The 27785-nt window shown below is 44.2% G+C and overlaps 3 protein-coding genes across 14 annotated transcripts in view; 1 reads left to right on the top strand and 2 right to left on the bottom strand.

The window, feature by feature from the left end:
- Positions 1-1338: 1338 nt before the first annotated feature.
- On the bottom strand, positions 1339-17195 carry mst1 (macrophage stimulating 1). The gene is made up of 18 exons (XM_061833802.1): positions 16997-17195; positions 15702-15846; positions 13774-13889; positions 13587-13701; positions 12618-12754; positions 11954-12074; positions 11770-11888; positions 10524-10698; positions 9849-9979; positions 8819-8921; positions 8613-8749; positions 8475-8507; positions 7564-7678; positions 7383-7460; positions 6311-6457; positions 6123-6229; positions 5130-5269; positions 1339-4612 (listed from the first exon to the last, which is right to left on the bottom strand). The coding sequence occupies exons 1-18, from the start codon at positions 17046-17048 to the stop codon at positions 4451-4453; spliced, it is 2133 nt and encodes a 710-aa protein (XP_061689786.1). The 5' UTR covers positions 17049-17195; the 3' UTR covers positions 1339-4450.
- A 460-nt stretch (positions 17196-17655) lies between these two features.
- abhd14b (abhydrolase domain containing 14B) lies at positions 17656-25001 on the top strand. The gene is made up of 5 exons (XM_061833803.1): positions 17656-17791; positions 18122-18336; positions 18547-18788; positions 20364-20544; positions 24869-25001. Exons 2-4 carry the CDS (start codon positions 18123-18125, stop codon positions 20541-20543), a joined length of 636 nt encoding a protein of 211 aa, XP_061689787.1. The 5' UTR covers positions 17656-17791; position 18122; the 3' UTR covers position 20544; positions 24869-25001.
- cacna2d2a (calcium channel, voltage-dependent, alpha 2/delta subunit 2a) overlaps positions 20452-27785 on the bottom strand; it is a 226498-nt gene continuing 219164 nt past the window's right edge. For 6 of the 12 annotated variants that reach the window (XM_061833799.1, XM_061833798.1, XM_061833790.1 and 3 more), the window contains 3 exons: positions 27417-27472; positions 27140-27263; positions 20671-27071 (listed from right to left, as the gene is read on the bottom strand). In XM_061833799.1, the coding sequence (XP_061689783.1) occupies positions 26648-27071; positions 27140-27263; positions 27417-27472 (604 nt within the window). In that variant the 3' untranslated portion in view covers positions 20671-26647. Of the gene's footprint in view, positions 20569-20670; positions 27072-27139; positions 27264-27416; positions 27473-27785 lie in introns of those variants that run through there. The other 6 variants (XM_061833797.1, XM_061833796.1, XM_061833801.1 and 3 more) reach the window with 5 other exon arrangements.

The following is a 27785-nucleotide window of genomic DNA, read 5'->3' on the forward strand; positions in this document are numbered from 1 at the left end:
GTGTGGGCCACTTCGGTAAACTTCTCCGTGACAGACTATTTATTTTTTTTTTTAAATATGGATTGTTCTCAAATGAGTCCAATGCGTATTTAAAAAAAAGAAAATAAACCGCTGGGATAGGCTTAAGCCCCCGTACACGGAAACGTGTTGCGGCCACACGTTAACCTACGTAAACATCACTGTGACCGACCGTTTCTTTTCTTTTTTTTTTTTAAATACGCATTGGACTCATTTGAGAACAATGCATATTAAAAAAAAAAAAAAAAAAAAAAAAAAAAAACGTCTGTCAGGGAGATGTTTACCGAAGTTTAACGTGTGGCTGCAACATGCTTCCGTGTACGGTGGAGCCGACTCCGTCTTTTTTTTTTTTTTTTTTTTTTAATACGCATTGTTCTCAAGTGAGCCAACTTGGCATTATGAATACTTCTTGGGAATTTGAAATCGAGAAGAATAATTCCGACCTGAAATGAAGTGGCGCGTGTGTATTTTGGTTGGGCACCATCCATAACATTTAATTGCTGAAATCCGTCGATCTTTTCAGCTTGTATTCCATAGAATATCTAATATTTCAATATCTGTCTCGTCTGTTGTGACGACCGACAGCACAACAAGTCTCGGGCTATTGTAAATATTCTGCTCCGGTTCAATGTCACCCACACTTTTTGACCGGCAATATGGCGCCGTGAAAATGGTGACGTCACGCGCACGAGCTCAATAGTTTGTTTGTTGGTGAGGAGTCCAAATATTTTGGTGTCCGTCTTTTGTACAACGATGTAATAGTTGGATGTCCAAATACTTTTGTCTACACAATTTTTTTGTTTAAAGAAGTTATGATCAGGTGTCTCAATACTTTTGACTATATCTGCATTCTTGCTGCTACCCTATAATTCAACAAGAAGTCTGATATATTGTTTATTTTGTCAAAATACCCCAAGTAAAAAAAAAAAAACAAAAAAAAAAACAATGTTGCTGCACTTTTGCATATTTTTTTGGCAGCATTTATTTAAAAAAAAAAAGTTTATGTTCCCAGAAGTGCGATTGCTGAGCGGGGACATTCATACACAAACAAGACGAAACAAATCATCCGGCGTAAATATGACTAAGTGAAAGTGAGAGAGCATTCTTATTAGTTCCTGGCATCAATGCAGTTCAAGAAAGAAAAAAAAAAAAAAACCCACTTAATGTGTTTACATTTGACTGTCAGGGAAACAAAAGACGGTTGCTAGTGCAAAGATTCTTTTTAGCGCTCCCGATCTTGACGTTTATTTAAGCCGAATTCCGCGGGCTCATCAAAAAATCCTCCTATAGAACTAGAAAGAATGTGCAGCGCATACAGCGGGGCATTAGGCACAAAAGGCGTGTCTTTAGAGGTCGGGGGGTTGGGGGGGCGCCATCAAAAGACCGACTCAAGAGGGATTTCTTTCCGGGGGGGGGGGGGGTCGTCGAAAAGAAGGTGCCGCGGAGCCGAGAGTTCAAATAAAGCCGACAAATAAGGATGCGAGTTTAAATGATAGGGTGACTGTGATCGTGACTCAAAAACGTTCACATCCCAAATCGTAGCTTCCCATTCAAATGAATGGAAATGCCGTTTATCTGTTCCAGCCTCCCCTTCAAAAACGGAATTTTTATGAGAGAAAACTGAGTTCTAGGGAAGTGCAGCAGCCAATCATATTACATCAGCCTGTATAGCACTAATATAATCCACTCTATGATGAGGATAACGAGTTTATGACTGTGCGTACTGTTACACTGTCTGTCTACACGTTGTTGCCGAACCATTTGTGTTCACTCCTTTGTTTGAAATGTTCAAGCACTGCAACACCAATGCTAATTAGTGTTAGCATCAAGCTGGCACAACCGTTCTTTAAAGGGAACTTCCGGTGGTTTGGATTAACAATTTATCCAATAGGTCATGTAAAATGCAGTGTATCTTGAAAATGCGATGTTAATCCAGATTGTTTTTTTTTATCAACAATTACGAATTTTCAGGGGAGTCACATGACCTACGAGCCCGAATGTGACATGTTTATGGCCAGCGCTGATTTGGGTCAGACTCGGCGTCATTCCCGTCCGGAGAGCCATTCAAATATTCAACAATATTCACAGCCACAGGTTCAAATCTCGATGGACGTGTTCCTCCGTCTTCCCGATCAACCGATGCTGCTATTTCTTCATCAGATGAGGATAAATCTGAGAAATCAGCGCTGGCGATAATGGTGTCCCATCGTAATCGAGCCTTTGGTGCGGCACGTAATACGTCGCATCTGCGCAGGTAGGTCACGTGACTCGCCAAAATGGCGGCGCATCTGAAAATTGGTAACTGTCGATAAAAATCTTCTCAAAACACCATTAAATGAGAGAGGATTCAAGATACAGTAAACATGACGTGACCTATCGGATGGATTGTTAATCCAAACCACCGGAATTTCCCTTGAAGCCGTCGTTTGTCTCATTTCGATACACGAGCTGTAATTGTCTTTCTGTTTAGTTTGACAGGTAAACCTCAAGTGGGAGTGGCGGCAAACAGCTTCAAGCCTCTTTGGATGAATTATTCACAATTTGCCAAAGTGCTGCTGTTGGATCTCAAACTTTGGAAAGCGGTCCGCCCGCCTGGTTGGCCAACAACCGGGCACAGGACGGGGAAAACAAAATAAGAGCGAAGGGACCTCGGGCGTTCGGAAGACATGCGGAATTAGCAACGGCTCGGCTCAACAAGTAGCTTCATCATCTCGTTTTTATTTGTAATTGATTGCACATTCCCCTCAATAAACGAACAGTAACGCTCCGGTATGAATAAGTCGCGATTACAACGACAAATATACCTACGCCGGCTTCTTGACAGTGCTAATGCTAACTTAGCATTGCTAGTGCTATTCCGTTGAAGCGGATTCACCGCAAAGTCCCCCTTTTGGCAAGTCCTGAGTCAAATCTCGACTCTCCAGTCTCAACCTTCGAGTTTCAAACGAGTCTCCGGCGTCCCCGCACGATTTCAAGAAAGTCGAGTCAATTCGGCACTTTTTCTCAAGCGAGTCATAACTCGGACGATCTTGCTCAGTCACAATACAAATTCTCATCAATGTTTTTTTTTTTTTTTTTAATGGTTTCAAAAGTAATCTCGGTACAGCGGTGCCTTGACTTATGAGCGCCCCGATGTTTTTCTTCTTCTTTGTATTGCAAACAAAGTTAGATTATCAACGGGTGTGGGCGGGGGGGGGGGGGGGGGGGTTCAGATAAGGTACTATCACGTCCACAGGAAAATGAAAAATGTAGTTGGGCACAATTCCAAGTTACTCTCTTAAAAATGTAATAGTAGTGTAAATATTTGAAAGTAATTCCGTTAATTACAGTTTGAATGAACGCGTCGAGAGAACCGTTGGATGTTTCTTCTTCTTCCCCCAAAAAAAGGGTGAACTAATTATTTTGGCCATGTATTTTTTTTTCTACAAATAATAACATCATGTACTGTAAATACATAAAATGTGTTTGTTGCATTTTACATACACACATATCTATAGACACTGTATGTGTACAGCATGTGGAAAACATGATACCATGTTGACCTAATGACAAATGTGTACAATTTAGGCAATATCACATCATATACAGCAGCAAGGTTTTTTTGTTGTTGTTGTCAAATATTATTAAAATTGTAATCACGGAAATTTCCAAAAGCAGCTGTAATTTCCTTACAAATTCCATCTCAATGGTTCCCAATTATATAATACATTTTGTACCGTAATTTCCGGCCAACAAGCCGCGACTTTTTTCCACATGCGTTCGACCCTGCGGTTTGTGCGGTGATGCGGCTAATTTGTGCATTTTTCCTAACGGCTGCAAGGGGGCACTTGAGCGGAAAAGGTAAGAATGAGACCGGTGGAATATATGCACCGAGGAAGTGACTTTTACCGGTCCAGTTAGCGCTCCGCTAGCATTAGTGCTGTGCTAGCGTGTTGCTGCTGTGTTACTGCCGGTTCTCAGTGATATTTACGGGTAAGTCTTATTTTAACCGACCCTGTTAGCGTTAGTGCTAGCGCGGCGGTAGTATTAGCACTAGCTTTAGTGCGACGCTAGCATTAGCACTAGCGTTAGCGTTAAACTCTTTCTGTGTAACATCTTTGTAAATATCTCGCGTTTCAATGTGGGCACTTGTGGCTGCGGCGTATGTATGTACCAAATGGTATTTCCTTTACAAGTGTACTTGGTGAGACTTGTAACCAGGTGCGCTCTGTAGGCCGGGAATTACGGCAATTAAATTACATAACCTCCTTACATGTATTTAGTTACGCCACAACTTTGTTGCTATACGAGAAATCTGAGCTCCGGACTTCATTACACGACTCATAAGTCAAGGTAGCACTGTATCTTATTATTTCATGTCATAAAAAAAAAAAAAAAAAAAAAAAAAAGCCAGAAAACAATAATAATATTTTTTTTGCCCTTCGGCGTTTCCCTAAGCGAATCCCATGACCTTCTTGATCCAGTCCACGTAGACCGACACGCGGATGAAGATGTTGGGTTGGCCCGGGTGTCCGCAGCGCCGCATGGGGATGATCACGCCCTCCAGGACCCAGCAGTCGCGGTTCTGACACGCCAGCGGCCCGCCGTAGTCTCTCTGCGGGGATACCATTTACAGTTCATACAAAAAGTCAACACACCCACAGATTTTTGTAACATAAAAATGTTTATTCCGTCCACTTTCTCCATCACAACCGGAGAATAACAAATCAAACTTTTAGAGAGGGCGATTTAAAATAAAGGATTTAGGTCATGCGGTTGCATAAGTGTGGACACCCTCATTAGTGGAGGTGTGGCTGTGCTTTTAAAAGAGAGTTTTTACACACCGGCAACTGGATCTGATTAACCCCTAATAAAGTTCTGATGTTCTAGTAGGCTTTTTCCCGACGGTTTTGCATTCTTTTGCTTTCAAGGTGTTTAATTAAAAAATAAAAGCAAATCGCGCTTGAATGACTGGAGTCAACATGAAAACCAGAAACTTGGGGTAAAAAAACAACAACAAAAGAAACAGGCAGTTGTGAAGGAGGAGAAAATTGAAACAGTAACAAAATCACGAGGAGTGAAACGAATAAAAAGACGTTCAAATAACACTTGCAGTCCCGGCGGACACCCACCTCGCAGGCTCCGACCCCTCCCTGGAAGGAGTTGGTGCACATCTCGTTCTCTCGAACCCGGCCTCGGAAGTACTTGTTGCAGTCCTTGTTGCTGAGCACGGGTACGTGGGCCACGTTGAGGACGGTCTCGTCTCCGGTGCCTTGAAAAAAAGGCGAAGGGATGAGTGGGCAGAAATTGGAAGCCAGGCAGATGTGGAAAAGAGCAAAATCATTTTTATTTCCTAAAAAAAACTTGATCTTCTGTTATATTCTGAGAGTATTACGCCCCCCCCCCCCCCCACCCCCCACCCCCAAGCCCCCAAACCTATTATTTTTTTTAGTAGCTGTACACACAGCGACCTGTCACCTGGAACCCAAGAAGGTCTCGTCCTTTGCACCCGTGCAATCCATTTTTCACGACGACCCGAGTCTTTTTGAAAAGTATGAAGAATGAATCCATCCTCCCGAGCGTTCGAACAAAATCCAGCAATACGACGAGCCGGCGTTTTGGCTAACACCAAGGAACGACGAGCTACCTTCCGGCAGGTAAAACTGGCAGAAACAGACAAGACAGCTCGGGTGGGCGTCTGCTCATGATGTCACTTCCTGCTCCTTCTCGAAAACAAACCCCTCGAGAGGATTTTCATGGCGGGACTGACAAAAAGCCATAAACGTCAAAATGTGACCATTCCGGTTGCCTTTTTTTCATTAATATACTAAAAATCCTGTATTTCATGACAGTGGAGCTTTCAGGTCAATAGCATTTTCCATTGATGTTCGACGAGACGTTCTTGCAGCAACGTTGTATGATTATCTTCAAGACACAACAATTATTTGGATGTTATTTAAATAAGAGTTAACAGCGCTCATATCTAAAGTTTACGCTCGCAAGTCGAAACAAAGATAAAATCGTCGGAATCATACGGCAAAGGACAAACTTGTAGGCGGGGTCACTCGAGGCACCGCTGGATTTGTTTTTGTGCATCTTCCTCTCCGTGCACGATTACGACTTGCCTTTGGTCTCGCCCCATCCGGCGATCTCGCAGACGGTCCCCTCGGCCACGATGTAGCGTTCGGGCGGCAAACAGATCTGAGAGACGCGCTCGTTAAACTGGGCCGGCCTGCGAACGAGAAAGCCGTCGTATGGAATATGTCATACGTGCGTATGCGTACGGAAGCGTGTGTTGTGTGTGTGTACGCACGACTCCAGCTGCAGCATGACCAGTTGGGACTCGGAAGGTCCGCAGACGATCTTGGTGAGAGGGATGGTCTGCACTCCGGGTTCGCCGTCCTCCGGGTCGCGGAACAACGTGCCCATCATGGCCGAGTAGCCGGGCAGATCCACGTAGCTGAGCGCGCGAGGAAAGACGAGGACACCAGCGAATTTGACAGAAGTGAATCGACGTGAAAGTCATCTTCACGTTCGGCCAAGAGTTCATCAGAAAATGGATAAATATAAATGGGTAATGATACGATGAAAAGTATGGCTCGCCTCGAAGAGCTACAAAATCTGATGATTTTGGTCATTGTGTGAATCCCGATGAGGACTTTTTTTGACGTTGCACAACTGACGCGAACCATCCCAGCGCCAACGTGGCATATTCATTTTGAACACACGTGCAAATGTTTTTCACGTTCCATCAATTTAAACTTTTCCTATAATTTGACACTCTGACGACATGAAATAAATCAACGAATTGGGAAATTTGCCCTTTCATTCCAATGTCAAGATGTTGATCGAGCTACTATTTTTTTCCCCATAAATCCGCAAGAAAACGATACAAATTAAGTGATAAATGGAGGAAATTCTCCTCATATGATTTCAAACATTTCAACTTCAGAACGTTCAAAAGTCCAAAACGTGTTCTTAAATGAATGGATAATTGTAACACTATTTCTATGTTGCCATCCATCCATTTTCCTTTGCCGCTCATCCTCACGAGGGCCACGGGGAGCGCCTATCCCAGCTGTCAACGGGCAGGAGGCGGGGCGCACCCTGAACTGGTCGCCAGCCAATCCCAGGGCACATTGAGCCACGCTCACAATGCCACCTCGGGGCAATTTAGAGTGTCAGCCACGGGGAGAACCTGCAAACTCCACACGGGCGGGTCCGGAATCGAACCCGGCACCTCAGAACTGTGAGGCTCTTATCCATATGTTTAGTGATCTATTGTTGAGTATTTTCCACGAATGAATATTTGTTTCTTTTGCCATCAACGCTTACGCCGTTTTCACGCATTTTCCCCGGCAGATACGACACGAGAGCCGCGTTACCAGGAGGAGAAGCACTGCTTGGTGCTGATCACCCATCTGGCGTCCACCAGGGTACCTCCGCAAAAGTGGTTTCCTTTCCTGCCGGGCAAAGAGTGAGCGTTATTCCTCTCAGGCTTGATTTTTTTTTTTTTTTTTTTTTCCAAAGGAAGAGCGGCGCTCTCTCCCACGTACGCGTCCGTACCTGTCTCTGAGGCTGACCGTCCACGGCGAGTTTCCCGGCACGCCGTTGACGATGCGCAACCTGCTCCTCGGGAGGCGGTCGTCCCTTTTCCCGCACTCGCTGAACTCAACCTTCTCTGCGCGAGCAAAGACGGCAACTCGCGTCATTCGTAGCGATCACGTACGTGATGTCGAGTAAACATCCATCCATTTCCTCTTGCGCTTATCCTCACTAGGTCGGGAGGTAGCGCTTTAACCAATGATTATTTTGATAATCGATTCACCTGTCAATTCTGTTTTTCGATTCGTCGATGAATCGCACCATAAAACAATTTTTAAAATCTCAATCCCTTGATTTGAAAACAGGACTTTAAATAGATTATCATTCAGTTTCTGGCTTTCTGAGGTCGAGTGTTCCATCCCGGACCCGCCTGTGTGGAGTTTGCATATTCTCCCCATGCCTGGATGGGTTTTCTCCGGGTGGGCACTCCGGTTTCCTCCCACATCACAAAAACATGCAAATATTAATTGGACTCTCTAAATGGCCCCGTCGGTGTGATTCTTGCCATGAGCAAGACTTGGCCACTGCCAAGAGGGGCGTGGCCGCACCACTGCACTGGGCGCTGACACCTGTCACCCACCTAGCCTAGCGTTTCTCTACCTGTGCCTCGTCAGACTGCTAGTCCGTGTATGACCCGGATTTCGGAATAAACTACATTGAACATTATGCCTCTGCCTCGCAGTCCTGCATTTGGCTCCACCTCCGTACTGGAGGTTCGTGACAATTCTGGGTGCGGCTGTTTGTCTCTATGTGCATTGACAGCTGGGATTGAGTCCCACAACCCTTCTGAGGATAAGCGGCTAAGAAAATGGATGAAGTGATGACGTGAAAAGGCACAAATGTGTGACAAAAGTATGAATTTCATGACGTACCCACAATTTGTGTGAGGGAAACTTTTTCTCCAGCTGTTTGAGAGATGGAAATGATTTGCAGAAGTTCTGCTGTCATGAAAAGCTTTTTTTTTTTTTTTAGGTGAATTGACGACAAGAAGAAAAAAGACAGTTGAGTACCGCACTGCTTGATGGCGCAGTAGTCAAACTCGGTTTTGGGATCGATGGTGTAGCACCAGGGACCGTGCTGGTCCCCGTCGGGGTTGCGGCAGTAGTTCTCGGTCAGGTTGGCCTCTGGATGGGTCCGGGGGTTTATTCTGGACAGTAAAATGCTGCCGGTGAGTGGCCCGGATGGAATTTTGTGCTCGCAACTCTCGCGTCCGTACTTGGTGCGGTGCGGCGTGTTGACGTTCCACTTTTGGCAGGTTATGCCCTTGCGAGTTTTGCGCACCATGCCTCGGTAGTTTCTCCCGTTTTCGTGGTAGCAATCTGAAAGAAACAAATTATTAAGGATTATTAAAAAAAAAAAAAAGATTCTTCAACTCGTATTCGCTGCATATGGAGAACATCACAAAATTGGTAATATAAATATCCAAATAATAGAATCAATAATAAATAAAAATAATAAATACATATACATATCATTGATGAAGTATATTTTTCTATTTTTCTTGGTGGTAATACTGCCATGTGACAATGACTCACACGGTGTAGACATTTTATGAATACGGTTCTTTTCTTAAATACCATAAATCTTTTGAGAACATACGTCCATTCATTTTCTTCGCTGCCTATCCTCACAGGGGTTGCGGGAAGTGCTGGAGCCAATCCCAGCTGTCAATGGGCAGGAGGCGGGGTCCACCCTGAACTGGTTGCCAGCCAATCGCAGGGCACACGGGGACAGACAACAGTTGCACTCACAATCACACCTACGCGCAATTTAGAGTATCCAATTAATATTGCATGTTTTTGGGATGTGGGAGGAAACCGGAGTGCCCACCCGGAGAAAAGCCACGCAGGCACGGGGGAAGAACATGCAAGCTCCACGCATGGAGGGCCGGAATCGAACCCGGGTCCTCAGAACCACGAGGCCAACAGTTTCCAGCTGCGCCAACGTGCCGCCTTGTTGAGAATATTCTCAGGAAAATTAAGATCTTTTCCTCCAAATTTTGTATCCAATTTTTCTTATAAAATTACCATGACATATTATTATTACTCAAATATTACAAAAGGTAATACCCACATTTCATGCCATTGATGCCACCATCTTTAAATTAAGCTTTTATCAGATTTCTGGAAAAGAGCCCTTAATATATGCACATAGGATTACAATTATTTTTCGAATTTGCACATGTAAATGTAAAAGCATGTAGACATTTTTTGAAATCCGGTGAGAAAAATGCACGTGCGGCGTACCCTCGGCATCGATGTCGTCCACGCAGCGCTTGATCTGCAGGCAGAGCGCCGTCCTCATCTCCGGCACGGACGTGAAGCACCAGGGGGCCTCGGAGCCGTCCGGGTTGCGGCAGTAGTTCTCCTCCAGGCCCCTAGATGGCAGCGAGTCGCCTTTTGAAAACACCCTTAGCTCGTAGCGCCTCATTTCGTAATGGAGAGTTCGTAGATTGAAGTTTTATTTTTTTTTTTTTTTGCGACGAGCGTGCCTGTGAGCGCATGACAAACACTTGACATCTTCTGTCTCAAGTCAAGTACGTAAAGTAGCGTAATTCCCGGCCTACAGAGCGCACCTGGTTATCAGCCCCACCCAGTACATTTGTAAAGGAAATACCATTTGGTACATACATACGTAGGCCGCAGCCGTGTAAAGGCTAATGCTAACGCCGTGCTCACAGGGCTGGTCAAAAAAAAAAAAAAAAAACAACAACATACCAGTAAAAATCACAAACACGGCAGTAACACGCTAGCGCAGTGCTAACAGGGCCGGACCGGTAAAAGTCACTTCCTCGGCACGTATATTTCACTGGTCTCACTCTTGAGTGCCCCCTTGCGCACAAAATAGCCGCATCACCGCATAAACCGCAGGGTTGAAAGCGTGTGAAAAAAGTCGCGGCTTGTAGGCCGGAAATGACTCACTTGCATTCGTACGTGTTGGGGAAGAAGGGATGCTCGTGAGGATATTGGGCGTCCCAGCGCTGGCAGGGGATGCCCGACGTGGTCTCGTTGACTTTGCCGCGGTAGTCCTCACCGCGGCCGCGGAAGCAGTTGGTGGTGAGGCTGGAGCGCTGGCGCTTCTCCACGCGCACCTCAGCTTCAGGGAAAGAGCTGATGAGCGGCCGGCTGGACTTTTGTAAAAGGACACTATTAGGTAACCCGGATTGTGTAGCTGATTTTGTTTGGAGGTGTATATACCACATGTATGGATCCGCAATGCTCACAAGTGTAATTTCGCTGATGAAGTGCTGCCTCCGTGAGTGAAAATGCAACATGCTTTTACTGTCTTTTTTTCATTATTTTCTCCTCACAACTCGTCGCCGCTTGCCTAACCACAACACCCTACAAACTATACTCCGTACTGTATCTAGACACAAAGAAAGAAAAAAAATGTAAAATTAATAAATAGAAAAAAAAACACTAAATAAAAACACTAAATCTAAAATAAAATTTTATTTCTACTCATATTATTTTAAATATTGAAAATGATAACAAAAACGAAAAATAAAATCAATTCATGAATACCAAAAATGTGTTCATTCCAGTCGCCACAACAATTTATAATTATAGTCATAACAATGATTGCCAATCGGAACGATTGTCATATTAAAAGACAAATAGAAATATAACAAAATATATGAGTCAACTTTACGGATGAAAATCTATTTTTTTAATTCATGTAAAAAATTATTAATGATTACACAACCTCTTAACAGTAATACAAATTGCTAGTTTTTTTTTATTCATGTCAACAATTATTAATAATTACATAACCTGTTCATATTAATACTGATTGCTACTGAAGATGGGGTTAAAATATTTACTTGCCTTACCAATCTTAGTAATAATCCAACGACTACTGCCACAACAAGTCCCAGGCCAGGTAAAAATTGAGTATATTAATCCGCAACAATAATTGGGAGGTCGTGTCGCCGCCTCTCAACTCTCCCACAAGATGGCGCAATTGCTTCAACCTGAGCGGCGAACGGCCGCCAACTCCAAAGTCGCAACTCGTTGCGCAACTGCAGTTGCAAATTTGGGGGAAAGCCCGCGTTGGGAAAAAAAACGAAACATCCCGATCGTCCGGAGTTAATCGTTATACTTCCGTTTTGTTTGTTTGAAGTAAAAGCGGTGACATGGCAATTGTTGCGTATCCGAGTGGTCTTACTGCACTTGCTGATCTCGCAGTTCTCTCGCTCCACGTCGGGGTCGTTGGTGTAGCACCACGGCACGGGCGAGGCGTCGGGGTTACGACAGTAGTTGTCGTCTAAACTCTTATCGGGGTACCTGGGGAAAAGGACGGGGGTCACGTCGGGGTCGCTTGTCCTCGCGGCCCAATGAGGGACGTGTACTTTTCAGGCTGGTAGATGTGCTGGTGAGGGTACTGCTGGTCCCAGCGCTGGCACTCCCTGCCGCTCGCGGTGTGGTCCACCTGCCCTCGGTAGTCCTCGCCGTTACACGTGATGCACACCTCTGCACACAAAAGCGCACTCACGTCGGTCTAAAGGAAGGCACTTCACTCTTGGCTTCCGGAGCAAAAGCCACGTTTCCCGGGTGCGAGGAAGTCGGGAATAAAAATTGCAGTCAATGACCAGCGTGAGAACAAATCGTATCGTCTCACTGTCCGCGTCCAAACAGCCAACCACTCCTTTTGAAGCCAACAACCCAATTGAGTCTTTCATCTTCCTTTGAAGATTCACGTCCACGGTGAACGACTCCCTCTTGTCGGCGATCGTGTGAGTTTATTGGATGATTGATTACGTCATTGACATTGAACGTGGCCAATCAGCAAAATTGATTGTTGCTAGGCAGACCTGACGGGACAGAGGGGCTCTGTTGCCCGACGTCAGGGGAAGCAAGGGAGGCCTGGCGCAAACAGGAAGTCACGTTTATTATTGATTCCCCAGATGAATCGCTACCCTATATTAAATATAATATACATCCCGCTTGTGCAGAATGAAAATTCGATGACAGTATTGACATTTCGAGTAATTGTGCGTTACGCGCGGCCCGTACCGTCTTTGCATTGAGGGATGTTGCAGCTCTCGTAGCGCCGCTCCGGGTCGGTGGTGTAGCACCACGGCCCGATGCGATCCCCGTCCGGATTCCTGCAGTAGTTCAACTCCAAGCCGTTGCTGGGCGAGGGAGTCCACCTGAACGCATCACAATTGAGCCGGCGAGAACGAGAACGGGCAAACTCCGCGTTTCGGGAATGGCTGGCTGACTCCGAAGCCAAGTGCATTACAGATTAATCCATCCAGTTTATTTGCCGCTTATCCTCACGAGGGTCGCGGGAGTGCTGTGAACTTGGGGTGGGGGGGGGGTACACCCTGAACTGGTTGCCAGCCAGGATTATTTTTTTTAAAAATTGATGGTTCAACTCGTATTCGCTGCATATGGAGAACATCACAAAATTGGGAATATAAATATCAAAGTAATATAATAAATAAAAATAATAAATATATTTAAATATCATTGATGAAGTGCATTTTTCTTGGTGGTAAGAGCGCCATGTAACAATGACTCACATTTTATAGATACAGTTCTTTTCGAAAATACCATAAATCTGAATATACGTACATACATCTTCTTGGCTGCTTATCCTCACAAGGGTAGTGCTGGAACCAATCCCAGCTGTCAATGGGCACTGGTTGCCAGCCAATCGCAGTGCAGATAGAGACAAACAGTCACACCTTGGGGCAATTTAGAGTGTCCAAATGGTGTTGCATGTTTTGGGGATGTTGGGGGGGAAACCGGAGTGCCCCACCCGGAGAAAAGCCGCGCAGGCACGGGGAGGACACGCAAACTCCACACAGGCGGGTCCGGGATCGAACCCGGGACCTCAGAACTGTGAGGCCAACGCTTTACCAGCTGACCTACCGTGCCACCCGCATTACAGATAAAAAAAAAACGTATTTTTTCCTCACGTGTTTTACAGTACTTCCACGTTTCCAGTGATTTTTCTCGATAGGCGGTTCTGCTCACCTGTGATCGTGAGGAAACTTGGACCACCACTGCTGGCAGGTGAGTCCGCTTCGCGTGGTGAACACCTTCCCCCGGTAGTCCTCTCCTTTACCCACGATGCACTTGCGCACGTAGACTGCGCCCCAAACGCAGACTTGCGTGAAGACGCGTGCGTATATTTACACAGGACTGCGCGTCCCTTCCTTACCTTTCTTCTCGTAAAGGTCGCAGTTGACGTTGCGCTTCACCTCGGCGTTGCTGCCGTCGTTCACCCAGCGCAGGTGTTTGCACGTGGCCGTCGGCCGCGTTTCGTAGTTGAACGCTCTGGTGGAAACGTTTATGCTACAGGCTGACGTTCACAAATACTTCGAGCTACAGTGGACGCCCGCAAATGTGCGGTATATTTTTTTTTTTCTCTTTCTGGAAGCAACCCCCCAAAAACGCTGACCGTAATTTCCGCAATTTATGCGGTGATGCGACGCTAGCGTTAAACTCTTTCTCTGTAGCGAGGCTTACAACCAGAAGTGCTCTGGAGGCCGGGAATTACGGTATTGGTGGTTTATCCCCACTTAGTGAAGGTTTTCGGGGAGGTTAAAAACATTTTTTCAATGGAAATATAATGAGCGTCCATGACAGTATCTGTAAAATTTCACTATTTGGAGGTATAGGGACTCCAACAGCTAAACGTTTTTGTATATTTATGTTTTAGAATTGCCATAAATTAGTTTTAAAGCCATAGTGTTGAAAGTAAACGCGAGGGTGAATAAACTTCAGTTTTAATAACACTGCCGATCAGAATTCATTGGAAAAACAATCTCCGGCTATAAGCCGTGACTTTTTTCCACACGCTCTCGACCCTGCATCTTGTGCGGCTAAATTGTGCATTTTTTTTTTTTAACGGCCGCAAGGGGGCACTCAAGCGGAAAAGGTAAGAGTGACGCCGGTGGAATATATGTGCTGAGGAAGTGAATTTTACCGGTATTTTTTTTATTTTTCACTGGCCCCGTTAGCGCTGCGCTAGTGTTAGGACTGTGCTAGTGTGTTGCTGCCGCGTCTCAGTGATTTGTACCGGTATGTTTTTTTTTTTAACTCGCCCTGTTAGCACCCCGCTAGCGTTAGCACCCCGCTGGCTTGTTTCTGCTGTGTTACTGCTGAGTGATGTCGTCATGTTTTTTTTTTTTAACCGGCTCTGTTAGTGTTGTACTACCGTGTTGCTACTGTGTAGTTGCCATGGCTGTTTTTTTTTTTTTTTTTTTTTAACCGGAATGATTTTTTTTTTTTAACTCGCCCTTTTAGCACCGTGCTAGCGTTAGCACCCCGCTGGCTTGTTTCTGCTGTGTTACTCCTAAGTGATTTAGCCATGTTTGTTTTTTAACCGGCTGTGTTAGTGTTGTACTACCATATTGCTACTGTATAGCTGCCATTGCAGTTTTTTTTTTTTTTTACCGGTATGATTTTTTTTAAACCAGCTCTGTTCATGCTATCGTGTTGTTGCTATAATAAGCTAAGATATTAAAACTTTGAAAACTCTTTCTGTGTACCGTCTTTCTTTGTAAAATATCTCGTGTTTCAATGTGGGCACTTGCGGCTTTTACACCGGTGCGACTTATCTATGTACCAAATGGTATTTCCTTTACAAATGTACTGGGTGGGGTTTATAATCCGGTGCGCTCCGTAGGCCAGAAATTACGGTAGTAAAGGGGCACCACTTACAAGTATTGCATAAATTTATCAATGGATAGATAGAAAGTCATGGACGCGCATTATACTCGAGTGTATAATATACACGAGAAATGACGTAAAGTGTTTGATTTCTTACAACTCAGCCACAGATTGGCCAGTTTTCCTGATAACGGGTGAAATTGTCTTTGGGGGATGTTGACTTTGACAAGCTTTAAATGGGAGTGGCATTAAACAGCTTGAAGCTTCCTTAATTTTTTTGATGATGATGATTTGATCACTGTTTGCCAAATTGCCGCTTATCGGGAAGTGGGTGGAATTGAGGCAACTGCCGCCGTACACGGCGCTCACATTTCAATTTTGCGCTCACAAGCCGAAAGCCAAAGTGGGGGGAAAAATTGGAAGGTTGATTGTGCCAAGAAACAATCGTATTTATCTAAAATGTATAAAGCGTACCTGCAGTCCAGCGAGCGCAAGCATTGCGCGGCGCACTCCTCCACGTTGAGGACCGACAACATGAGAACGTGGGCCGAGTTCCAGGAAGTCGGCACCAGTTCTCGGCCCTCCGAGCGCTGGAAGTCATTCAGGGGACTGCGGTAACCTGATTTTCCGGTCAAATGCATGCACGTTAATATTTCAAACGGAATTTCTTTGACTTGCATTTCCTGAACGCAAAAATGGCCGCAGTTGGGTGAATGTTATGCGTGATTCATATCTTTTAAATGATTCCATTGGATAAATGCAATACAATGAATGATGCAAATGATTACTTCTTCCTTGCTTTCAAATGTAGCATTTTATTGTTTTTAACTCAGGTTGTTTTCGATTTTCTAACCTTAATTATTATTACTAATTAACATTATTATCATTAATTATTTAATGCCTAGCACTTTGGGCCATTTGCGATTATTTTTAAAGTGTTCTATACACTAAGTAAAACTTAACTGAATATTTTTTAATTTCAAATTTTACTGATTGAAAATTTTAAAATAAAATAGCTATAATACATAATAAACAACATCTTGGTAAAAAAAATACAATAACAAAAAAATGAAAATATGATTATATAAACATGAGAACATCAATAAAATAAAAATCCATATAATGATTGAAAACAAATATCACATTAAATAGAATACAAAAATGAAACAGGTAATGATAAATAAAACAGTAAGATTACGGAAAAATATGATCAAAAATGAAATATTAATAGGTGAAATAAATTTGGAAATTCCTCATTATTGTTCAGAGTGGTCAAATATTAAAGCGGTCAATGACACCTGATCCTCTCCTCATGTCAGGTGATTGCATCCATTGGTGTTGCACAGTATAAAATTGATATTTATACTTCATATAATAATTGGACCAGTTATTGTTGTCTGTATGATTGATTAAATGAGAGGATGCATTGATTGTGTGTACATGAAGTGGAAGACAAGTGGCGTGTTGCACCCCAGCACACACACACACACACACACCACACACACACACCACACACACACACAACACACACACACACACACACACACGCACACACGCACACACACACACACACACACACACACACACACACACACAGACGACCTTTGAACGTCAAAGCATTTATTTACATGACTAAAGTTCTGTTTATTAAGCTGTTTCCAGGTGATAGATAGCATTAATTTGGACTCACTGTATATGCATGCATCTTTCCAAATACGAATACAAACAGTGACGCACTTAGTCGGGTAACAAAAAGTAGCATAACTCACCCATGACGAGTTGTGACGTCATAAAATAACACAACAGCAGCTGCAGCAGCATCGCTGGAAGACAAAGATTCCAGAGCAGCTGTTCACCACGAAGACGTCTTACTCGGACGGTGTTTCCCTGGCTTAAAAAAAAAAAATGAGCCGGAGAAGAAACGAAGTCTCTTTCTCAGAGAAGATTCCAGAACATGAAACTGTGGACACTGAGCCCTTATTCAAACAAAATCAAAGTGGGGGGGGGGGGGGGCAGATCAATAAGGTTCACTAATCATTAATCAAGAGTGGCACATAGTCGTCTGGTCAAGCGTGCTGCGATTGTCTCAGTAGATGGATTGACAGGGGACAGGATAACGGATTTAAAAAGAAAAAAAAAACAATTTAATTTCCTTTTGTTTGTCACCCACAATTAAGGATAAAGATACAGATCCATATAGATACACAAGCCCGACTAACAGAGACATGCCGACGGGGCGGCCGTGTCAAAAAGGTCTGAATCGAGCCGCGGAAAATCGATCCCAAGACCAAAGTCAGGCGTGTGTACCACCACATTATCAGTGACTTTCAACAGTATTATCAATACATATTTTAAGAACAAAGTTACGCATGCGTAAAACGGTACGCAACACGAATGTGGCGGAATTATTCTTCCTCTGACGAATTTGCCCCCACTAGCTTAGCATCTACGTAGACATACACCGCAATAGGGAGATAACCGCATTCACAAATATATGTATCTATATTTTCCCCCCCATACAGCGGAAGCACAACTTGTTGCGCTTGTGTCGTCGTCAACGTCAGGTAAGACAATGTCGATATTTGTGTTTAAAAAAACATTTCCCCTCCTATTTGATTTACTTATAGAGGCAGCAAAAACCAACAAAACTGACAAAATGACTTTTGAGAGATGTTTACCAGCATTTCTGCTTTGACAAACATAACAATGCTCATTTTTGTGATTGAGGTGTTCAGTGAACATGTTTCTGGGTAGTCTGGTGACTATTTGCACTTTCCCCGAAATGTTGTTGGGAAAGTTCCTTCCCAAAACTATAGCAGCCATCTTGTGTACTCCCACCAGGTTCTGTCCTTGTCATTCACCGGTAATAAGCATGTCGTTGTGTGTATTTTCAGGATGTCCCAAGTGGAGGTGAGCGAGGGCACCGTGGAGGCGCCAGGCTGCACGTCGCCACTTTTCTATCGACAAAGTCGAGCGTCGTCGGGAGAGGCCGAGATGTCCGTTTTGCTTCTTCACGGCCGCCGCTTCTCCTCGGAAAACTGGCTCAAGATCGGCACTCTCCACGCGCTGGCCGACGCCGGCTGCCGAGCCGTCGCCGTCGACCTTCCGGGTCAGCGGAACGGGAAGCGGTAGTCCGATTGCGCGGCGCGAATAGACAAACGACCACTCGTTCGCATTCACACCGAGAGACAATTTGAAGTCCTCAGTGAAGCCGACGTGCATGTTTGAGGAATGTGGGAGGAAGCTGGAGAACCCGTGCAAGCTTCACACCAGGATCGCCGAGGCTGCGTTTTCAAAAGTGCATCACTCTCGTCCGCAGGACTGGGCCGCTCCAGCTCAGCGGAGGCGCCGGCGGCCGTGGGCGAGCTGGTGCCCGCCGCGTTCCTGACGGACGTGTGCGAGCGACTGCGGCTGGGCCCCGTGGTGCTGATCAGCCCGTCGCTCAGCGGCATGTACTCGCTCCCTTTGCTGCTGCAACAGCCGCACATGCTGCGCGCTTACATCCCAATCGCGCCCATCTGCACCGACAAGATCAGCGCCCAACAGTACCGCAGCATCAAGGTCACGTTTTTTTTTTTTTTTATATCAATGGACCTTTCCGATGGCGACCTTGAGCTCCGCCCCCTTAGGCATGTCCCACAAGCTTCGAAAATAGCAATTGAAGAGAACATGTTTGAAGTCGATTCTCTATCGCGTATTCCAGATAATATTGGGGTATGTTTTTTGCCAAATGCGTCAGACTTGTCCAAGAGAGTTCTACAGAGAGGTCTCAACTATTTCACGCGAGGATACGGACACGGAAATACCATTTTGGACGGAGCAGGACGCAATGTCAGAGTTACAGCCAAACGTCGACGATCGATGCAAAAAAAATTCGACGCCTCTCAAACTTCATATTGAAATCCAACAGGGTAAAATAGTGGAATCGTACTACGCATGTAAAGCAGGGTGAGTACTTTTTACTTGGAAAGATCACGAGGAATATCATTGTAGTCTCTAGAAGTGAGTGGGTGTATTCATTTAACTTGGCTGGTAATGGAACCCAGTGCTCTGTCTTAAAAGTCCGATGTGATCCAAATAAGCAAATAGACTTTTTTTTTTTTTTTTGTTGCATGATTTGGCGCATTTACGCATCACTAACCTGACTCTTTGGCATAAAACATGACGCACTTCATTCAGCAGGTCAGTGATACGCTAACAAAGTGAAAGTTGTTCTCCTGCGATGTATAAAGCACTGATAATATTTCAATCAAACTCCGAGAAGATACTTCACCCTCACTTACCTTCCAACATACAGACTTGTGTTTGTCAATATTGTTCACATTTAGTTGTACGTGCACACTTCCGCTAGCCTTAATCCATCGTAGACACTTGGTCAACTGTGTTTTAGGCTTTGGAAAATGAATCAAGCGGGCACCTTGTAACCTAGCAGGACACCTTTCATCGGAATTGCACGTTCCCCAAGCGCATCTGAGGACCATTTTCTTCGCAACGTTAACTTTTCCAAGCGCACGCTACTGACAACCAGCATTGCTTGTGGGACAATACGGCGAGAGGGGCGTATCAAGCCAGGGCTTACAGCAGAAAAATGCTAGCATGGCACTAACGCTATCGCAGCTCTAGCAGGGCTGGTTAAAAAAAAAAAAAAAAAACATACCGGTAAAAGTCCTCCTCGGCACGTATATTCCACTGGTCTCACTCTTACCTTTTCTGCTCGAGGGCCCCCTTGTGGCTGTTAGAGAAAATGCACACATCACCGCATAAGCCCCAGGGTTGAAAGCGTGTGGAAAAAGTTGCGGCTTATAGGCCGGAAATTATGGTAAATGTTATTCAATCAATCAATCAATCAATCGAATTTTGGAGACTTGAACCATACACACAATTTTGCAAAGCATGTTTATCCTGATGTATTTTCCGAGTTTCCAACGTGAGAACTTCCAAAATTTAATCTGTGGCGCCCCCCCCCCACCCCGTTACTCATTTCAGCTGTCCTCAAGAAATTCGTTGGACGTGTCTAATTCTGAATAAGAAACAAGTCTTAGTCTGTTTCAAAAAGCGGAAGATGAACAGAACCAAGATGATCATTTTATAGCTTATTAAATTAAAATGAGCACCTTTTTTTTATTTTCACGACAGGTGCCGACGCTGATCGTGTACGGTGACGGCGACACCGAGCTGGGGGAGGTGTCGCTTAGCAACCTGAGTCAGCTGCCCAATCACAGCGTGGCCGTGATGAAAGGGGCGGGGCACGCCTGCTACCTGGACGACCCGGATGCGTGGCACCGGCTCCTCGTGGACTTCCTCGCTAAACTTTGAGGTACGGTCTGGGTTGGATTTAGGGCTAATAAAAAAAAAAAAAATAATAATAATTAAAAAAACAAAACAAAAAACACTGACAAGCATTGAAGTGAAGTGAAAAATATGAACATTATTTATTAACTGATTCTCTGTAATAAACAATTTGAAAATATTTTACAAGGAGTCACAGACACAATATTTTACAAAGTTTGCCCCTCTTCTTTTTTTGTCATTTTTTTTTCTCTACTTTTTTTGTTTTTTCCCCGTGTAACTTCATCAGTACAAAAAAAGAATGGAGCGACAAACAAAACAAAGACGGAGCCCGAGTCAACCTCGCTCGCTCGCGCTCACGAGAAAGAAATAGAAAATAAAAATCTGTTTGGACTTCGGACCTCAAACTCATCAACGGTGCTCTTTTCCTATAGTTATATTTCGATATATATACTGACTTCACTTTGACTGATTCCGACTTGTTTTTCTCTAAATGTTATTTTCTTTGAAACACACACTTTTTTTTTTTTTTTTTGTGTCAAACATGGTCACGTAGCACCAGACTACACTACACAGTCACATACACGCCGTCTTTTTCCCCCCGACACGCACACGGACGCAGCCCGCCTCAACCTTTTCATTTATTTGAATCGCCCCCCCCCCAAAATCACAATTCGTATCGGATGCATTTTGGGGGGAAAAAAAAAAAAACTCGTCAAGTCGCACAAACACGCTAAACCTTTGCTTGTCACGATACGAGGCGGCTACACGTTAGCAATACTGACGGACGGACGGACGCCGGGTTTCGCTCTTAATTTTTGTTTCACAGGAACGACAAAAACATTCCCGGGTCAGTTCGACCCGGCCCGTGTGCAATGATCAAGTCTCAAGAACAAAAAATTGGAACAAAAACAGTCTCTGTCTCGTTATAAACCGTTTGAATCGATATTGAAAATGGGTCCATTTGAGACGGTGTGCCGGTCTGAGCGTTCCCCCGTGCTGAAAAGTCTCCTTGTGATGAATGCGCATGCGTTACTAAGAGGGGAACTCTGGGTACGTAGCAGACCCTTACTGGGAAATCCCCCGGTCTCATAGTTCCCCTTCTTCTACATAGAGGGAGCTAACATGCGTTATAACCTAACCCTAACCTTAAAATAAATAATAATGTATATATTATATATATATATATGAAATAAATAATAGATAAAAAGATATACACGCATATGTACGTTCGCTGTCTTCGTCATTCTGAGACGTCCGTAGCGAACATGAACACTTGGCGACAAGTTGCCGAATGGCACATGACGACGCATGGATGGGGAAGTTTACAAAATATACGCGCGTGTGCATTAATATACACGCATGCACATTATTATACGCGCATGCACATTAATCACAAGAAGACTTTTTAGCACCGGGAGCGCTCAGACCGTCACACCGGGCTGTGTGTGATGACCCAAAGTTGTCAGGAAAAATAAATAAATAAAAATCAGCATTGTTTAGATCCAATTATTCATGTTCTAATATTTAAAACGCGACAATATCATTTTTCTGAATTTGCCCCAAAAATGAAACGCGGCAGAAGACGCAAGTCACATGATGTCATGTCATGTGAGGCGGCTACACGTTAGCATGACAAAGGCCATATTTTGATTGATTTATTTTTTTCGGAGCTCATTATTAACCCCTTTAACTGTTTCAGTTCATATTTAAAAATTTCTCAGCTGCAATGTTCCTTGGCCAATTTGTAATAATCCAAAAGTGTCAGATAAACAAACAAAATACCAATACGCATTGTTTACGAGTTAGCATCAAGTCCAGTAATGATGTAAAAATATGGCGGGGGCGGGGCGAGGGGCGAGGGGGATTCCGAGCTCTGTTGTGCGTGACACTAAGGCATTCGACACAGAGGCGTCGTTTTTGTACGTTGCATTTGAAAAACTCAAAACACCGACGAACACATTCAGTCAACCCGATAAGTGGCGACCTCCCTTTTGATTTTGTTTTCTCTCTTTTTTTTTTTTTTTTTTCCCCAAAACGTCCATAACACTGGATTGTGTTCATTGCGACACACGGGACAAAAAAACAAAACAAAAACAATCAGCTCTCACGTCACACGCACAGTTTTCAAGACATTCCACTCGATTCGACACAAATGGATCAGGCAGAACTTAGAGCAGTCCAAAAAAAAAAAAAAAGGCTGGATTTACGCTGCAAGTAACACCAAAATTCCATAAAAATGTTTTTTTTTTTTTTTTTTACATTGACGGTCAAAAGGTCAAACGCGGTCTTGAACGCACGGATTCACCTATCCGCAGATTTTTGTTCCCCAATTTATTTTTTCAATCTTTTCGTTTTTCTCTTCTTTTTTGGGTGGAACTGGTCGCTAAAACACTCAACCGTATATTTATTAATACTGTGTACACTTTTCCCAGCGCAATTTACAACAGGCTTCAATTATCTAATAACGGGGATCCACTGTTTAATCATGTTTTACACAAATAAACATTTCAAAAAAAACACCAGCTGTTAAACTTCAAGTCAGATGATTCATTATTGTCTAAATATGCTACAAGAGCGACGTGTTCATGATTAAAAAAAAAAAAAAAAAACTAATTTCCGACAATGGCCAATGGTGTTATGTAACGATTATCCTCTTTTAAACGTATGTGGAACAGAGCTAAATAAACTCTTAATATTTTTTTTATTCATGTATTATGAATCGTGGCTGGAAAGCAATGGCCTCACAGTTCGGAGGTCCCGGGTTCGATCCCAGACCCGCCTATGCGGAGTTTGCGTGTTCTCCCCGTGCCCGCGTGGCTTTTCTCCGGGTGGGCACTCCGGTTTCCCCCCCGCATCCCATAAAGATGCGACATTAATTGGACACTCTAAATTGCCCCTAGGTGTGATTGTGAGTGCGGCTGTTCGTGTCTATGTGCTCGGCGATTGGCTGGCGACCAGTTCGGTGTGTTCCCCGCCTCCTGCCCCTTGACAGCAGGGATCGGCTCCTGCACTCCTTGCAACCCTTGTGAGGATAAGCGGCTAAGAAAATGGATGGATGGATGTATTATGACTTACTTGAGTTATTTACATTGAACTTGGTGATCCACGCATGCACGCTGTTTCTTGCATTCTAAAAACCTTTTTGGATGCCGTAAATGGAAAATTTGATAAATTTCGGCATTTCTTGGCGACCTGCAGCGTAAATCCACTTGGAGTATGTGTGTGTGTGTGTGTGTGTGTGCGCGCTGACAATCTGCCGATCACACCTCCACGCTTTGCTTTGTAGTCCCGTGACGGAAGTTCTACCTAAAGCTGGTCCCCCTCCAAGATGGCCGCTTGATTTCAAAGAAAGGACATCTAAACGACACGGTCGCTCTGCTCGTCCACCACAAAGTGCATCAAGGCACTGATTATGAAACAGAGCGGCTCCTAAACAGTCTAAAAGGACGATCACGCGACGGGCGCCGGGTACTTAGCGCGCGACGGCGGCCATTTTGGGGACAGCACGATAAGGCCCGGATGACAGAACCGACGGAGAACGCGTGACGGGATGCGCTTCAGCTACGACAAGCCAAGAATTCTGTGCAATAGCGAGCGATAGTAGTAGAATAATACTGCATTCTGATATTATATGATGAGAATTTGTTTACAAGAAAAAAAACAAAACAGTTGTATTTCTAACAAGTGAATGTCGAACTTGAGAACTTGACCGGAGATTTAAAAATGCTCACACTAACGCACGTTTGTCATGTTTGTGGATTCTTTTTTTTGTTTTTGTGAAATTACGTTACGGTATCATGACTTGAACTGTCATATCTTATTGTTTATAGTTTTCTTTCTTTCAACGTGAAAACTTTTTTTCCCCTCAGGAAATTAGGACTAGTCTTGCAATATTCTCACTTCATTGGTTCGAAATGTTTTTTTTTTTTTTTTTTTTGCATTTTAGCAGGTTTAATTTGGTAATATTTTCATAGTATTTTTTTCTCATCAAATTACTTTTATTTAGTGGTGTTAAAACATTAACTCGAACATCACAACTTTTTCCCGTTTAAAAAAAGTGACTTTTTCAATGAATATTAATCGTTCCTTTTTTCACTTATGCTATTACGTTTTTTGTCAGAAAATTAAGCCTTAATTTTTGCAGATATCATCATTTTCCTCTCTTAAAATTTTGACTTCCTTCCTGTAACAGTACAACATTTTTTTTTTTGCCCGTAACGTTCTGATTTAACTCTTGTCATATTCCAAAATTTTTTTTTTCCTCTGGTGATATTGCAACATTTTTCTTGCGGCGTTCCGATTTTCATTTCTTTGCAACGTTGATCTTTTATTGTTGTCCTTCTTCACAGCCCGGCGAGGACTGGCAGAGGCGATGTTGGTCTGAATGGAGGTCAGAGAGGTTCTTTCTTTTTATATTTTGCTGATAATATACAAGACTACACCATACCGCTGACTAATAACCGTTGAAACGTCACAGCTGTGTTATTAGAGCGAGAGCCATTGTGTAGCGAATATGAGCGTGTTATGACAATAATTTTCATTTTTTTAAATCCCTCTCTCTAAGCCATTTTTGCTGTCTTTTTGGCTAGAAAAATAAGACCACATGAAAGTCTATCTCATTTTGGCAAGTAGATAGTTGTGCATAAATTAAACATATAGTCGATTTTTTTTTTTTTTTTTTTTTTGGGGGGGGGGGGACTTAATAGGGAAAAAAAAGTTTGGAATTCTCATGACACGAGACGTCGTCGAAAGAGTTGTTTTTTTTTTGGGCGCGGGGGTCTCTCGTGCGGCTAATGGGCTGACCTTGGCTGAGGACACAAGTGAAGCTGGCGAGACGGCGGCGGCACTCAGGGCTTCCCATCATTGCCTATCAGACTACGTTAGGTGGTGGTGGGAGGGGGCGGAAGGGGGGCACATATGAGAAGCACAGGACAGCTATAAGGTGTGCGTGTGTGGGTGTCAGACAGATGAAATTAATGTAGTAGAGAGAGAGCGTGAGGGCTGACGACAGGGTAAAGCAGGAGAAGTTGGATCAGCAGCAAAGCCACGCGGGACGGACGCAGGGAGTGGCCCCGCCCGCAGTCCGACGTGTTCTCCTGAGCAAGGACAGACAGACGTCGGCGTTACACATCGCGTCGAAAACGCCCTGCGAGTTATTGCTTCTGGAGTCGCCGTTAAGTTGCTCGGACACGCTCAGATTCATTAGAAAAATGGAACTGTAGAGCGAGAGATGGGGAAAATTTGGAATTATCGGTTCGTGATAATGAGGATTGGGAAAATGCTAGCATGCTAACGTAGAACCAAAAAAGCGACCTTAGTTCAGAATGCGGTGAAGCTGATCGGTTTGGATTTTACATCTTGACCTGTGTTCGCTTCAGATACGAAATAGCCCAATTGCTAACAGTTATTAAATCAGTATATAGCAATATTCAGTCACTGTGTGTATGTGCCCGCGCAAATCTGCACAGTCTAGCACGCTTAAAATTTGTTACGAGTAGAAATACATACATATTGAAAGACGTTGCTTATTTTGTGTAGTCTTGACCAATATTCCCTCTAAGCTGCGCCACTGCGCAATTGTGCACTTGTCGCACACGAAAACTGATCCAGCGCAGTGAACCACAGCCTGACTTTTTTTTTTTTACATGGTCTCTAACAACGAGCTGCTGCTCAGCCTACTTCTACTTCCTAGTTTACCTGACACCGCCCCCCTCCGGTCTTAAAGGGGTACACTCATAATTACAAACAGAACACACACGTGCAACTTTACATCTGCGGGCATGACTGGTGGACCACATCCGTAACTTCAGATCTGCGGGCATGACTGACCACACTTGTACATTTTTCAAATGTGAGTGACTGAATATTGCAAGCTGAGTAAAGCAGACGGATAAGCATTTTACATCTTGCCAGTTTCCAGGTACTATTTGTAAAGATAATTGAATAAATGGCATGAGTTGCTGAACATATGATTGACAGCAAGATAGCATTCCAAGTTAGCATGCTAACAATCTTGCATTGCTATGCTAACAACAGTAGCATCCTTGTAATGAAATCACTGACGGGAGCGCTTATTGTTTTTTTGGTCGTATTTCTAGTGAGTCATAATGCATATAAAATTACAATTGTCATGTCATCTGATGACAGTGAAATTTAATGGGGAAGGCAGAAAAGCCGATTGGTTTATGGCTTGACTTCCTGTCCCCGTAGTCATCAACGATTTGTAACGAGAACGGCAAAAAGGCTAACGTGCAGTTGTTTCTCGATGCGGGCGAGAGGCTCACCGCGTTGTTGTTGTCAAAACAAGTGGAGGGCCCTTTTCTGTAGCGCGCCACGGTCATTTCCTCGCACGGGTTCTCCTCCATGACTGGAAAGAAGCCATTAAGGAAAAAAACGGCGGAGATTTCCTGCACGTCAGTGACATCATCGGGGCAGAGGATACACTCCTCCTCCTCCTGGGACAGCTTTTCGATCTCGCAGGTGTTGCAGGGCATCTTCTCGGCCACCACGAACAACAAGTTGGTGTTGTTTATCCTCTTGGCGTGGATCAGCCTGCACAACAAAGGACAGCGCACTTGATGTCGATCTTTGCGGCCGCGCGTGCGCGATTTTATGCGGACCTGGAGCAGTTGCCGCAGTCCTGCAGCATGTTGAAGGAGCTGCTCAGGTTGCTCAGGTAATACTGAGTCTGGATCATGACGCAGCTCCGATCCCTGGAGTCCAGTCCCTCGGCGTCCACCTCATCTGCACGCACGCAAACGTACGAAACCCACAAAAAGTGACACATGCCGGACTTGGGGGTGAAAACTTTCAGGATGAACGACAACCTTTACAGCCGAATTGAACTTTTAAGGCAAACGAGCAGAGTTACTTTACTGTTGGCATTTTGGCACCCACCCATGACAAACCAGCTGTGGTAAGCCAGTCCGTACATGAACTGCTGGAGCAGTGACCTAAAGACACGGAGGGGCCAATATCAATATTTGATTAAGACACAAATCCTGAGGTGATGAGATACCAAATCTGCAGACCAAATTTCCATTTCCATTCATGGAGGTATGTATCTCAAGCGAATGTATGCATTCCTCACCTCACACACACACACACAAACAGTTTCAGGGTGACTTTGCTTATTCCACGTAGTTGCTTAAAAACGGACAGTCTTGCTGTCAAGTCATGGACGGAAGTCGTGGATCCAGTTTCGGGTGCTGGTTTAGTTTTGAATCGCGGACCCTCTTTAAGAAATGGGCCGACAATGGACCTTTC

Source organism: Syngnathoides biaculeatus, chromosome 10, assembly GCF_019802595.1.
Source record: "Syngnathoides biaculeatus isolate LvHL_M chromosome 10, ASM1980259v1, whole genome shotgun sequence".
Classification (NCBI taxonomy): domain Eukaryota; kingdom Metazoa; phylum Chordata; class Actinopteri; order Syngnathiformes; family Syngnathidae; genus Syngnathoides; species Syngnathoides biaculeatus.